This window comes from Phialemonium atrogriseum (genome assembly GCF_030411735.1).
Source record: "Phialemonium atrogriseum strain 8032-3 unplaced genomic scaffold QBC33scaffold_12, whole genome shotgun sequence".
Taxonomy (NCBI): domain Eukaryota; kingdom Fungi; phylum Ascomycota; class Sordariomycetes; order Cephalothecales; family Cephalothecaceae; genus Phialemonium; species Phialemonium atrogriseum.
The window spans coordinates 46,766-60,794 of NW_026848149.1; the positions used below are offsets into that span (position 1 = coordinate 46,766).

A 14,029-nucleotide genomic window follows, 5' to 3' on the forward strand; every position below is an offset into this window, starting at 1 on the left:
TGCCCTCCTTTCGGTTTTCCCTTCTTCCCCAAGGCCCGTTCAGCTTGCCTGGGCAGGGTACAGTACCTATGTCCATACATGTACTGCACCTAACTTACCTCTATCCGTACGAACGGATGTCCCCATACGGATTGCCTCCCCTCCTACAGGAGTCCCGTTTTATCGCGATTCACACCAATACCGTGATCAGTGTCCCCGTTTGTCCAAATAAGTAGCAACTCTTTTCTAGTGCCTGAAGCCTGGACTCTCTCTCACCAGTCACCATCTCCCAGTCCGTGCCCGACTGCCAGTGCCGCCCAGTGGCGCCGTGGGCGGGCAATCTGCACGCTGACTACATACACTGGAAGGATCGCCCTCGCCCACCTGCATCCCCTGGAGCGATCTTACCACCCAAACAACCATGTGCTATCACCCTTCATCTGGAAGCCGCAGGGTCCAAATATAGAGAACCTGGCAGAAACAAGTCAAAGGTTTCCTATCACATTTACGGGACCCATGTTGAAGAAACGACTCCTTCATCTACAATGCTGCACCAGTACCAGGTACCTAACGTACATGTGTAGGTTTTGGAGCCTCATCGGCAACGAGACGAAATGCAAGCTTCCGTGTCGTGCGACGTTAGAAGCTATGCCCCTCCTTTACCCCCTATTGTGCCCCGGAGACATCGTCCTCGCTGAGCCTCGGCGGGTTTACGCCATCCTGGCCTTCTGTGGGCTTGTTGAAGAATTGAGTCCCGTTCGTTGCCCAATAACTTTGCGTATGAGATAGGTACTCCTTTGAGGAGGATGTTGGAAGAGTGTCTGATAACAGAATGGGTTGTGAAGTATCGTTAACTTTCCCCTCCCTCCTGGCACCTAGAAGTGGTCGTAGATCTCTCGAGATCGACATGCATCTCAAGTGGAGATGTACATGTACGTTGATCCCGCCTCAACTCAGCCTCAACACCAATATATACAATACAATGCCACCTCGATCGCCTTCCAGCCTATGGAGCAGGCAGGGCGATGGATGGCAGAGAAGTCTTTTTGATACTGCAAACGGAGGGAAACGGGGGTCCCGATTCCACACATACCGTGTTTTACGCTCTTTTCCTTTTTTTTCTAAGGCCTTTTTCTCTGTTCCTTTTTTCATTGTTCCGTTCTATCTTTTCTTTCTATCTTGCCCTCTTCCCCCCCTCCTCCTACGATCCTTCCCCTGTCCAAGCCCCGACTTCAGGACATCTATCTATCTAATGGCGGTTTTGTCGCGAGGCATCCCGTGCTGGCCGCCCTGACGCAAACAAAATCTGCCGGGAGTAGGTCTCTGCCGGGAATGACCAAATTTGCTGGCCTCGATCCACAGATCTATCTAAGGCCAAGGCCTGATATTCTTCCCCTAAATACACTGCTCGATAACTATGCCTCGTAGGATCCGGCGCGTGAGCACTGGTTTACACAGTGGCTTTCCTTCAGGGTGATCTAGGATGGCGCGGGGACGATGTCAACCCCCCTGGCTGCCCAAGATTCGGGATCGATGAAGAATAAGCTCTCGTTCAGGCACCCAAAGTACCAAACAAGTAACCGACAAAGTTCGGGATAATGGTTACGGTCGTTTTATTCACATATATTGCCTCTGTTGAGGAAGCACGGGGGCAAATGAACACAGAACACAAGGACGCCATTCAGGGGGGTTAACCCGCAACGACGCTGACCTTGATACCAAGGTGAATTTAAGTAGGCTAACTGCAATTTTGTCATGTGCGTGTAAATAGAATCTCTCAACAACGCTGCGGTCAAAGACAAATAGGATTGGAGCAAACAAAGTGCGATACAATCACCGAGACCCTTCCAAGTCCATAATTTCATGATGTAGTAGTGGTAGTAGTAGTTTAGTGTACCGGGCTGCTGCCTCTCATGAATGCCTTGCTTCCCCCCTCACTGCTTCCTGCAACCGTTACCGTCCCTCATGAACCAAGAGCAGGGCCTTCCATGTAAAGTGTCCCCAGCTAAGAGTTCTCTCAATTGAAAGAGATTCCCCGAATGGCAGAATAACGATCATCGCGGATGCCCGTAAAAATCGCGGAAAGCGAAACGATCGATCAAATCCGCCGAGGCATTACGCACCACCAAATGCATCCAGGTCTCCTGGTCAACAATGTCCTTAGATGGCATACTTGCGAGTCCACTCCCTGGCTGTCGCCTCGTATCTAGCGCGATCGGTCTTGTACACGTGGGCAATCTCAGGGACCAGGGGGTCATCGGGGTTGGGGTCCGTCAGCATTGAGCAGATTGAGAGCAACACTGGCAGCACCAATTAGTATGACGTAGTCTCGGATAATATGCCGTGGAAGAAGAGAAGTAGGGGAGGGCTACCTTTGGAAATGGTCAACGCTGGGCTCCATTGGTCTCGGAGGATGTCTAGGCAGATGCTGCCATTGGAGTTGATGTTCGGGTGGTAGATCCGGGTGGTGAAGTTGACCTTGGGGGGCTTGAAGGGGTAATCTGTCGGGAAGTGGATGGCTAGGAAGAAGACACCGCCAGAGTAAGGTGAGTCACCCTGTTCACACAATGGTTAGCCTGTTGATTTAACAAGTCCACTTCAACACCTAATCCCGTTGGTCCGTATCCTGCCCTCCTCGACCCTCGCCATGATCAGGCCAGGGGGGCGCGACAGCAACACGTTCGAAAATTGCAGTTGCAAGGAGGGTAAACAAATGGGAGAAGTGCCTACCGGTCCCATGATTGTGGCTTGCCAGTGGAACTGTGCACTCTATATATCAGTACCATGTCCATACATATCTCAGATCTGCGCCAGAGGCAAGGTCTCATGCTCAAATGAGACCAATGCTTGTCGAGAGTGGGGCTGTTTTGCGTACCAGGTCTTCGCCGACAGGACCAGCTGAGCATGATGAAGGAGGGTCACTGCGAGAGGAAAACGACTTGTTAGCATCTTGAAAAATATTGGTGGCCGATATGAGGTTGTCTGGCGCTTGATGGACAGCCAGATGGGCAGGCTCCAATTCTGACCCCGCCCCAGGAGCACCCCACCATGTTTGCAGCCCAAAATGACGGAGACTAGGGGGTGTTCCAACTCGTGAAGGGGGCACCGGAAATGAAGGAACTTACCGGCCGAGGTCAGTGAGCTCCTTGTTAATGCGCTTCAACGCCATTTCGAGATGTGGATGTCGGGTGTGGGTGTTGAAGAGGTTTTTTCTTTTTTTTTGGGTGCGTCGAAGGTGGAAGTCAGGAGGCGACGGGCTGGATTTAAAAGAGCGCCGGGTCAGCGTGGAAGGCGGAAGAATACGAGTGAATCAATAGATCAGGCTGCACAGTCAGGTATAGCTGGGTGACCAGCACAAAAATGGATGTGGATATGGGACTGCTTTTGGGGGGAAACTGACCAGGAGCAAGGGATATTCCAGTCAGGCAGGTCTGCCGTTGATAGGTAGTCGCCAAGATGAGAATGAAGAATGATGGGGAAGTGAGGGTGGAATGCAGTGGATGAAGGATGGATGGCAGGCGGGAAATTGTAGCGCCAGCCCAAAGCAGGACAGACATGACAAAGGGCAGCGTTTGCCTGAGGACATGCTAGAGTTAAAACCAGCAGCCGGTGGGGTAGCGCTTGTGGACCAGGCGCATGGGTCACACTGGTCACTCACTGGCCACTGCCCTGGTCGGGCAATTCTCAACCATCATTGCCACCTTATATAATCTAGCTCTAGCATCCGATCTGACCAAACATCAATGACATGGCTGATGAGCCTTACTGGCTGTTTACTCAGCTGCTCAGCTCAGTTTGCCTCCTATCATATAGAAGATGGAAGTTCCCGGGATTACCTAACCAAGCAGCCAAGCTGAGCCTCCTTTTCCCAAGCAGCCTCCAAATACCTGTGGCTTCACTCCGGCTGCTTCCGAACATGGCCCTCACCAAATCTATATCCACAGAGGCGGGTGCGCAGCCTACACGCGATACAGCCTTGTTGTACTGGATCCGAGGCACACAGTAACTTATTCTTATTGGCCTCTCACGCCTCTCACGCCTCTCTCGCCACTCACGCCTTGCACCGCAGTTAACTAGCGCAGTCACCACACCATATTATATTTATACCAACATTTATACAAACACTGTCACCGGGTCTATCAACACTTGCCATACCTTCGTCAAGGCGCCTGCTTGTTGCAAATGCCGGGTTGGATAGTTGGCGGTAGAGGTGACCGGCCGTCTGGGCCGTGCAAGGGCTTTTAAACGAAGGCCTGTAGCCCAGTAACAGCTCGTCCGAGTATGAGGCCTAGAATCTGTCAAGTTTCCGCTTCAAGTTAGCTGGGGTGATATTCTTGGGAACGTACTATGGATGTCACTCTGACCCTCGTATGTCTGAGTGACGAAGAGGTTTGCCACATGGCGGCCGATTCCATACTCGTCGCTGACCGCATTTCCTCCGAGTATCTCCTGGAGCACTCGAGCGTTCCGTAGCGCTGTATCACAGTTCTGGCGTTTGATCATACTGATCATTTCGGCAGTGGCCTTCCCCTCGTCCTTCAGCCGGCCAACCTGGATGGCCGCGAGCACCCCAAACGCTGCGTCTGTAATAGCATCCGCCAGCTTCTTCTGGACCAGCTGGTACTTGGCGATGGGATTGCCCTTGAATTGCTTTCGCTCCAGAGCATATTCCCTGGCCCGGGAGATGCAGTCTTCCAGGGCCCCCATCGTGCCGAAGGCAATCCCATACCTGGCACTGTTAAGACAGGTGAAGGGACCTCTTAGCCCCTCGACATCCGGAAACATGTTCGCTTCTGGGACGGGGCAATCGTCCATCTGGATCATACCCGTCATCGACGCCCTCAACCCAGTCTTGTTCTTGATGGCCGGTGTTTCTAGCGTTCCGGCAGGGCAGTCCCTCCTGTCTACGAGGAAGCCACGGATCTTCCCGGTTTCCTTCAGTTTTGCCCAGACGAGGAGGACATGCGCAATGGGAGAGTTTGTGATCCATGTCTTCGATCCGTTAACGAGGTAGTAGCCTTTCTTCTGCGGATGAGGTCTGGCAGTGGTTTCCATGGACCCAGGATCACTGCCATGGTTGGGCTCGGTCAGGCCAAAGGCACCAAGGAGCTTCCCTTTTGCCATTGGCGGAAGATACTTCTCCTTCTGCTCAGCCGTCCCAAAGTCGTTGATACCGCCCATGACAAGTGAGGACTGCACAGACATGCCGCTGCGGTAACCGCTGTCCACCCGCTCGACCGCCTGAGTAATCAGCCCGCTGGCAACTGTCGAGACGCCGGCACAACCGTAACCGTCAATCGTAGCCCCGAGGAGTCCAATCTCGCCCATCTCTTCGAGAATCTTGGCATCGTAATGTTCATCACGATAAGCTTCTGGAGTGTGGTTTGTTGGTGTTAGCGTGACCTGGCCGGGCCAGGAAGGCACGAAGGGTCGAGCTTGCAAACTGTTCAATTGGTCGTACGTAAAACGCGAGGAAGCATATGCTCCTGGCAGTACCGCTCGGCTGTCTGAGATATAGCCAATTCCTCCTCAGTCAACAGGTTCTTAGATGCCAGAGGATCCTCCCAGTCGAACTGTGAGATGGGCGACGCAGAAGTATAACTGCGAACTAGGGACGCCCGAGGGAAACGGGGATGAACCCGCCGTGGGCACTGGCGATACAAAAGTCTGGACATTGTCTGTGAAACTTCCAGGTGGCAATTCTCCCAACAAAGGCGTGCGGACTTCAAGAGGAGAGGGCTCTATCTAAATACGCTGGAAGCGGGGAGCTCTGCCGGGTTCCCTGCCGGAGTGAGCTAGCCTCGGCATTGCGAAAGTGCCCAGGTCATGTGATTGGCCACTTGAGATATGTACTCTTTCACTGCCATTGCTTCGAGTCTTCTGAAGCGTAGACTGGGAATTGTGCATTGCATAATGGATAGGTAAAGTATGTGAGACCTGACTGTGACGGCAGAGTTGGTTGTCTTCGGACACCGGACCGCACCTGTAGAAAGGGGCATCTCGAAAAGGAGGCACCTAGGTACCTAGCCAGTTAGCCAGCTATGTATCTCAATATTGTGCTGCAACTAAAATATCCTACATATATTGCTACCAGTTACGCTGCCCATTATCATAACCGATACATCACGCTTACAAGCTCCAGGATCCTCGCTTTGATAGCATCCACAGCAGTGCGCAGTAGAGCAACTCCAGCTTGGACACCATATTCAAGGGCCGCTGCCATGTATCAGGCTACCTACGTAACATTCTTTGAGGTGCCGACATCGCCGAGGTCATTCTCGTTCCATACATCGACACTGGGCTCATCCCAGTTATCAACGTCTTCCTCTGTCATCCCCGCCCTCTCCCCATGGCCTCCACCAGCAGGTCCGCTCGACTCGATGACGCCTTCCTCGTGCCCTCCGCCCACGCCCTCGCCGAGTTCAAGGTCTTCCCCCGTATCTTCTCCAGGCACCGCATTGTATTGTTTACGCTGCCTCTTCCTGTCTACCATGCGCTTGTGATACCAGGAACACAGGCCGAGCGCTGCGAGACTACCGACGACGTTGGCGAGGATGTCGTAGAGATCAAAATCGCGCCCGTTAGGCAGGAAGTTCTGTAGGAACTCGGAGCCGACACCCAGGCAAATCGTGCATATGATGAGTGTCAGGTTGAGGGTGCGCCGCCGGTTCGTGTCCACGATCCAGTAGAAGGCCACCGTTAGCGCAAAGAAGGTGAAGAGGTGCAGCACCTTGTCGTTGACGTAGACATCGATCTGAAGTGAGGTCAGACCGGCGTATCCGGCGAGGAGAAGGAGCAGGAAGAAGACGGCTACACAAAACAGGGATGTTAATACGTAGTCTGTGCTGGGGGGATGCTCTCTTTGGATAAACTTGCCTGCGAAAGGGAGGCGTATCCTCATCGTTCACCAGGTTGCGTAGCAAGTTGTCTTTGCCTTGATCACAGGGGTTTTTTGTTATGTTACTGTATGATCGGCACCATCCTTATATTGCTTCTCGAGTTGTATTCTGGGATGGGATTGGGAGTTGTCGGAGCTGAGGGAGAGCCTTGGCTGACGTCTGGTTCGAGGCTGGAGATGCAAGTGTCACCTGTGGCGCAGGCCAACAGAGAGTGGGGGTGCTTGCAAAACACCAAACTGTTGGTACGCATCAATGAGGCAGGGCCATAAGCTATAAATCATTCATTTCCAGCATTTGGGAGGGCCTGGTATTTAAACATGGGACATTTCCATTTCTCGTCTTGTAAATATCATTATTTTGCCATTGACGGTTGCGTCAGCTTCAAACTGATACCCAGGAAGCCACATGGAACTGCACGTGATCAGGCCTCGAATCGCGCACGTGAGCCTCCCAGCATGTACTTCTGAATCTCTCTTCCACGGCGAGGGACAGGATCCAATTCAGTGCTATGAGGTGCGAAAAGTTGTTTCTGGGTTTTCACTTTTGGGTAGGATTGGAATATAGACTTTGAGTTCTTTTGGAAAGGTCTCGCGGATGGGCGACGGTCATTACGTGCTGCGGTCAATGTCCCCCTCGCCCTTCGAACTGCTAAGGGACCTTACCGACGCAGAAGATTGGCTCGACCACCAGCAAGCGGCACGACCCTGCTCTAAACTTGACCTCACGTTCATCTCCCCAAGAAATCCCCCATACCGAAATCCATCAAGGCGCCGCCAAAACAAACGCGATCGCTTAGAAACTTCGTCAATCATCTCTGCGGATGCCACTCGTTCTTCCCATGTGACCTTGGCCGCCCAAAACGCCCTGGTGTCGGTTGTCCGCGAGCGCATTGCCCCTGCGCATGGCGACCCGCCGACATTCGCCAACGCCATCGATCCGGACCGAAAATGTCCTTCGCAAACGGCCAGCATGCCTGGCCGCCGCCTCCTATTAATCATGTCAACGGAAATAGGATGAATCACCTCCTTGGCGATGGTCCAGTGCCGACGCAGACCCCCATCGATCATTCCCTGGCGTTGATGCCTGAGGCATCATCTGACCTCGAGGAAGAGACCCGCCGCGCCCACTTCTCGGATCTCTTTCGCAAAAGCGAAGCAAAGATCGCGTTGATGTTTACTGAGGAAGGAGGCTATGATTACTCTGCGATATCAAATTTGAAGCGCCCATCGCCCGTCTCCCCCGCATCATTACCCGCCCCCACCGACCATGCGCCGATCCAGGAACCGCCGCGCAAAAGGGCGAAGCGTGTCATCGACGAGGATGATTACGGCGACGATGATGACGAGGATGAAGAAGATGAAGACGAAGGGAATGCCCACGCTTCTCCCCACAAGTATAAGAATGCGGATGGTTCCGCCACCAAGTTCCTTCTCTCGCCGTCCAAGTCCGGCAGCTCTCCGGTCCATTCTGTCTCGTCGCCTGACAAGACGACCGACAAGGCTAAAGAGGATGGGCCACAAGGGCATGTGAAGACCTCGGAAGATGCGCGGAAGGAGCTGGAGGAGGCGAGGAATGCCACCGAGGAGGCTGCGAAGCGGAGTTTCCACACCCTCTTTTACACACTCGAGAACGACCGAACGGCGATGCTGGAGCAGCAACAGCTGGAGGAGTCCGAAAAACAGCTCCAAGCCGAGATGGACAAGACGAACAATAATGCTGCGAACAATGGTCCTGGACAGAACCACGGTTCCCTTAGTAACGCGAACCTCGGCGCCTCGAGCCTGACCTTGAAACATCTTATTGCGAGGATCGACATCAAGCGCAACCTAGTCCGGGCATCCGATGCAGAGCTACGATCTCTCATGAATGAAGTGCGGAAGAATAGGAGCAAGTGGGCGAGTGAGGAGAACGTTGGACAGGAGGAGCTCTACGAAGCGCTGGAGAAGGTCCTCAGCGAACTGAAAGCGCACACGGAGTATTCAACCCCCTTCCTCAACCGAGTAAACAAGAGGGATGCGCCAGATTACCACAACTGTAAGTGACTAAAGTGAATTTGCGCGCCTTGATTTGTGACCCCCGGCTGACATGGTTGGCAGTCATCAAGCACCCTATGGATCTTGGTTCCATGACCAAGAAGCTCAAGGGACTTCAGTACAAGTCAAAGGCGGAATTCGTCACCGACCTGAACTTGATCTGGGATAACTGTCTCAAGTACAACCAAGACATGGGTCACCCACTTCGACGGATGGCCAACGGTATGCGGAAGGAAGCGGAAAAGCTCATTCCGTTAATACCAGATCTCGTGATCCGTCCTAGGGCCGAAGTTGAGGCCGAGGAGCGCCGGAAACAAAACGGCGGAGATGACGATGGCGGCGACGACAGTGACGACGAGCCGATTATGTCATCACGCGGCCGGAAAGCCGGCACGAAGGGGGCCAATAAGTCTCGGAAAGCGCCTTCAGACCAGAAGGAGGGAAGCCCAAACGTTGAGCAGAAGCCATTGCCCCAACTCAACGGCCTCCTCAAGTCGCATCGAGAGGGCTCCGAAGTCGAGGGGAGCAATGGCTTTGCGACTCCTCCCGTTGGTGGATCCATCACCCCCAGCGCAGTGAATGGTCACTCCGGAATCAGCAATGTTGACGCTATGGACATCGATGGGCCCTCCCTGAATGGAATCGCCTTGGGCCAGGCTCTGGGCGACGCAGCGGAGCAAGTATACGAGGACGAGGAATACAAAATCTGGAAGCAGGTCACCAAGAAGGACCGAGCCCTGCTCGCTAAAGAGCGATTCCAAATCTTCAACAACAACAGACTTAATGTAGATGAACCCGCTCTGTTGCGGAACAAGGCAGGAATGCGCCGGTTCCTAAAGGCCAGGAGGGAGGCCGAGGAGGCTGGCGTGTTGAGCGGTGTCCAAACCGAAGCGTCGGTCGCCTCTGGGAAAGCGGCAGAGACCCTTGCCGAGGGCATGGAGGACCAGGTCGAGAGGACAGTCCCAGATTACTATGAACCGCAGACCGTGGTCCCGGATATCCCTCCCAAGCTCCGCTGGATAGAGGACGGAGAGGGCCAAGTGATCAACCAGCACGAGGAGTTCCTCCGGCTAGTTCCCGAGAGATCATTTGTCGCGCCCTCCAGCCGACTGACGAAGAAGTTCGACGACAATATCCGACAGATGCAGGAGACCCGCAAGCTCTGTTCCAAGATCGGTGTCATCAAGCAGATGCAGATTCAAACACAGGTTTGTAGCCCTTGTCTTGACATGCCGTGTCGTGTAGATCCGCATGCTGACAATCATCAACTAGGTGTACTCGAATCAATTCCCCAAGTGTAATCCGGAGCCTTTCGTAGAGGCTGATATTGAGCCTCATTTCTTATGCGGAGAGGGACCAGTTATGGCCCCGGAGGTCTGCAGGTCAGCCATGCAACGCTCCGTCGCTAAAGTTTTCTACCACGCCGGCTTTGAGGAGCTTCAGCCCTCCGCCCTCGACGCGATCACCGAGATTGCCGGCGATTATCTGATGAAGCTGTCTCGGTCCTGCAATGTCTACGGCGAGGCCGAAAAGATTGTTGCCCCAGGGGCGAGTACTGATAAACGCACCCGGTTCCAACCAAGATTTACATCTGAGGAGATCCTCTTGCACGCTCTCGCAGAGAATGGTTATGATGTCGAGGCACTTGAAACTTATGCGAGAGACGATGTCGACAGACTAGGGTCGAGACTCGGCGTCATCCACGAGCGGATGAAGGCTCACTTGGCTGACCTGCTACGACCCGCTCTCACCGACGTTGGGCCGGACGGTGCTGGTGCCTTCAACGACGGTAGCGAACAGTTTATCGGGGGTGACTTTGCAGAGGAGCTCGGAGAGGATTTCTTCGGGTTCAAAGCGTTGGGCCTCGACAAGGAGATGGGTCTCGACATGATGTCAGTCCCCCTCCATCTGCTTCAGTCGCGTGTGCGGAGCCAGTTCCAGATGCAGACCCAGACAGTCGGGACCACAACCTCGGACCTGTTCGAAGCGCCGCCGCCGTTGGAACCTGTCACGAGGGAGAACATCCAGGAACAAATCGGCCTGGTCAAGAATTTCTTCCTCGCCAAGCTGCACGCCAATGGCGATCAGCCGCTAGTGGAGGACGAAGATCTGCCGGTCAAGCAACGGCGACCTCGGCCTCGCCTTGGCGCGACTGGCAAAATTGTCTCGCCGCAGAAACGGCCGCCAAAGGAGCAAATCGCGCTAGCCAAGAAGAAGAAGAAGCTCGAGTCTGGGCAGGCCCAAGTCACGGATGGCAAAAACGCTGTCAATGCCTCTCCAGAAAAGGGCAACACGCCTTCAAAGAGGCTGAAGAATGTCACTATTGCCAACGGTGTGGGCCCAAATCACCTGCCACGAGCACCCCCGATGGAAAGGCTTGAGAGCATGCAGAGCCAGGGCAATGCCAGTCAGACTGATAAGGACGATCCTGTCAGCATGATGAGCCCGGAGAGCATTGAACGTTGAACGCACGCTGAAGCGTTACCTTGACCCTAATGCCGAGTCCCGCACTACTATTTTTACCTGTTTCAATAAACCCCTTTGTCTCTTCAGGTATGCCTGATGAATGTTGTCTGTCACGATCACGAGCCTGGAAAGGAAGTTCCAATGTATATGAGGATTGTTATCAAATAGAGCGCGACGCTGCGTTGAAGCAGTCCAACTCAAAAACAGGAGGCCAAAAAAATCAAACTCCACATGGCCCCCGAGCTAAAGTGTGCCCATGATTGAACCCCCCTCCCCCATGGTAATTGCAACGCCATATGAGATATGCCCCTGACGAGAACGATTCTCCCGTTTCCCATTTCCGATCAGTTTTCGTTGAGTGAATACGCGGATGTTTCCTCCCAAGGGGTTGATCCCAACATTCTCTCATGCCAGATGTTGAAAATAGCCCAATCCCAATTGCACACACAACTTGTGTATCCCCAGGTCCAGTTGAAAAGGTCCCAAATTTCCCTTCTTTTTGTTTTTCTCTATACCTCTTGTTGAACCATGCCTCATCTTCGTGTCCCCCTGCATATATCTCATCTCGCCATGGCCGAAATGCTAGCCGCGGCCTTACATGCCGGCATCCGTCCGCCAGCCCTCAACGGGCAGCGGGAAGGTATGGCACCAGGCGGCAATCTCACTCTTGAGCTCGTTGATCCTGGGAACCTCGCCGCTGGCAACCTTGACCTTGAAGTCCTTGAGCTTGTTGGCCTCCTTGGGCAGGGCTCCCTGGACTTGCTTGCAGATCTTGATGCTCTCGTCGATGTAGGCAGCGACTCTCTCAAAGTCGGCCTCGCCGAACCCGCGGCTCGTCATGGCCGGGGTGCCGATGCGCAGGCCGCACGGCGTCAGGGCGCTCTTGTCGCCGGGGATGCTGTTCTTGTTGCAGGCAATGTTGATCTGCTCGAGCACGGCCTCGACGCGGGCACCGTCAAGGTGGAAGGCGCGCAGGTCGAGGAGGACCATGTGCGAGTCGGTGCCGTCGGAGACGAGCTTGTGGCCGAGGGACTTGAGCTTGTTCTCCAGCGCCTTGGCGTTGGAAACGACCTTCTGCTGGTAGGCCTTGAAGTCGGGGGTGGCTGCCTGCTTCAGGGCAACGGCCAGGGCAGTGATGGTGTGGTTGTGGGGACCGCCCTGATGGCCCGGGAAGACAGAGAAGTTGATGGGGCCCTCCAGGTCATACAGAGTCTCTTTGCCGGTCTTGGGGTCGGTCGACCGAACGCCCTTCCGGAAGAAGATCATGGCTCCACGCGGACCACGGAGCGACTTGTGGGTCGTCGTAGTGACCACATCAGCGTACAGGAAGGGCGATGGGATAACCTCGGCGGCGACGAGACCAGAGATATGTGCAATGTCGACAACCAGGAAGGCACCAACAGAGTCGGCAATCTTGCGCATGCGCTCATAGTCGATCAGGCGGCAGTAGGCCGAGGTACCAGCGACCAGGATCTTGGGGCGGTACAGCTGGGCGTTCGCCTCAAGCTGATCGTAGTCGATGATGCCAGTGTCAAGGTTGACACGGTAGGGCATAGTCTCGAAGTAAGTGGAAACCGCGGAGATCCTGTGGCAACGGTGAGCAGGCAGAACCTATGACATGGTTATTTGGGACCTATGCTTACTTGCGCTGGGGGGTCTGGTAGCCGTGGCTCAAGTGGCCGCCATGGGGCAGGTCCAAGCCCATCAGCCTGCCATGAGGGGGCATGATGGCCTGATAGACCTGCAGGTTGGCAGGGCTGCCACTCAGGCACTGGACGTTGACACCCCACCTCGCGGAGTCGAGGTGGAATGCCTCGAGGGCACGCTTCTGGCAGAGGAGCTCGATCTCGTCAATGTGCTGATTTCCTCCATAGTAGCGAGCACCAGGGTAGCCCTCCGAGTACTTGTTGGACATGGGCGATCCCAAGGCGTCGAAGACGGCACGCGAGGTGACATTCTCGGAGGCAATCAGGATGATGGACTCGCGCTGGCGCTGGATCTCCCTTGTCTGTTTTGGACCAGAGTCAGACAAGAACAACAACAAGAACCAGGACGGGATCAGCGTCGAATATGGAACACTTACCATGATCTCGGCAACCTGAGGGTCGGAATCGACCAGAGACTTCTCGAGCATCTAGGGGCGGTGAGTCAGACTTGCCAGCTTCAGCCACTCAGCATGGCTGGGAAGTAGACGAACCTCCTTGTGAGTGTTGGAGAGCGCGTAGCTGGGCTCTGCCCCGTTGTTGCCATTGGAAGCCATGGTAGCGATCGTGGCAAACGAACCAGCTGCTTTCTTCTTTGTGTAGGAGTAGGTGTCGTGGGAGTTGGTGGCAGAAGGCTTGTCCTGGTATCGAGTTGAGGGAGGAAGCGAGAGAGAAAAATTTCCCAATGCACTAAGTAGGCGGCAAGCGGGGCAGGAGAGCTCCGCGGGGGTGGATGGATGGCCTTTGGTGGGCTTCCTCGCTTCTATCTCCAATTCGTCTCCCCGCAGACAGCTCCCTTATCTACCAAGGTAGCTAATACGTAGCTCTATGTATACGCAATTGACCAACCCGGTTACGCCCAAGTCAACAAAGATACCGAATCCAAACCTAGGTATCTCTCAAGCCGGGCACATAGCTAGAGAGGGAGGCACATCACGGAGCTACAACA

The 14,029-nt window shown here is 54.3% G+C and overlaps 3 protein-coding genes across 3 annotated transcripts; 1 reads left to right on the forward strand and 2 right to left on the reverse strand.

Moving 5' to 3' along the window:
* Positions 1 to 2,139: 2,139 nt before the first annotated feature.
* On the reverse strand, positions 2,140 to 5,654 carry QBC33DRAFT_451485 (acyl-CoA dehydrogenase/oxidase; the record flags this gene model as incomplete). The annotated part of the gene is made up of 7 exons (XM_060424607.1): positions 2,140 to 2,279; positions 2,352 to 2,535; positions 2,710 to 2,739; positions 2,855 to 2,917; positions 4,227 to 4,267; positions 4,326 to 5,351; positions 5,441 to 5,654. The coding sequence occupies 7 exons, from the start codon at positions 5,652 to 5,654 to the stop codon at positions 2,140 to 2,142; spliced, it is 1,698 nt and encodes a 565-aa protein (XP_060283492.1).
* A 2,171-nt stretch (positions 5,655 to 7,825) lies between these two features.
* On the forward strand, positions 7,826 to 11,377 carry QBC33DRAFT_578133 (bromodomain-containing protein; the record flags this gene model as incomplete). The annotated part of the gene is made up of 3 exons (XM_060431036.1): positions 7,826 to 8,912; positions 8,975 to 10,119; positions 10,184 to 11,377. 3 exons carry the CDS (start codon positions 7,826 to 7,828, stop codon positions 11,375 to 11,377), a joined length of 3,426 nt encoding a protein of 1,141 aa, XP_060283493.1.
* A 135-nt stretch (positions 11,378 to 11,512) lies between these two features.
* On the reverse strand, positions 11,513 to 13,921 carry QBC33DRAFT_537880 (serine hydroxymethyltransferase). Its single transcript, XM_060427828.1, has 4 exons — positions 13,575 to 13,921; positions 13,461 to 13,511; positions 13,021 to 13,385; positions 11,513 to 12,962 (listed from the first exon to the last, which is right to left on the reverse strand). The coding sequence occupies exons 1-4, from the start codon at positions 13,635 to 13,637 to the stop codon at positions 11,972 to 11,974; spliced, it is 1,470 nt and encodes a 489-aa protein (XP_060283494.1). The 5' UTR covers positions 13,638 to 13,921; the 3' UTR covers positions 11,513 to 11,971.
* Between the last annotated feature and the right edge of the window lie 108 nt (positions 13,922 to 14,029).

What these genes read in the sequence shown, in the direction of transcription:
- QBC33DRAFT_537880 (XM_060427828.1), bottom strand. Translation starts at nt 13,637, where the DNA reads ATGGCTTCCAATGGCAACAACGGGGCAGAGCCCAGCTACGCGCTCTCC. An exon ending in CTCAGGTTGCCGAGATCATG is followed by an intron (nt 13,386 to 13,460) that starts GTAAGTGTTCCA and finishes GGTCCAAAACAG; the next exon opens with ACAAGGGAGATCCAGCGCCA. An exon ending in TACCAGACCCCCCAGCGCAA is followed by an intron (nt 12,963 to 13,020) that starts GTAAGCATAGGT and finishes CCGTTGCCACAG; the next exon opens with GATCTCCGCGGTTTCCACTT.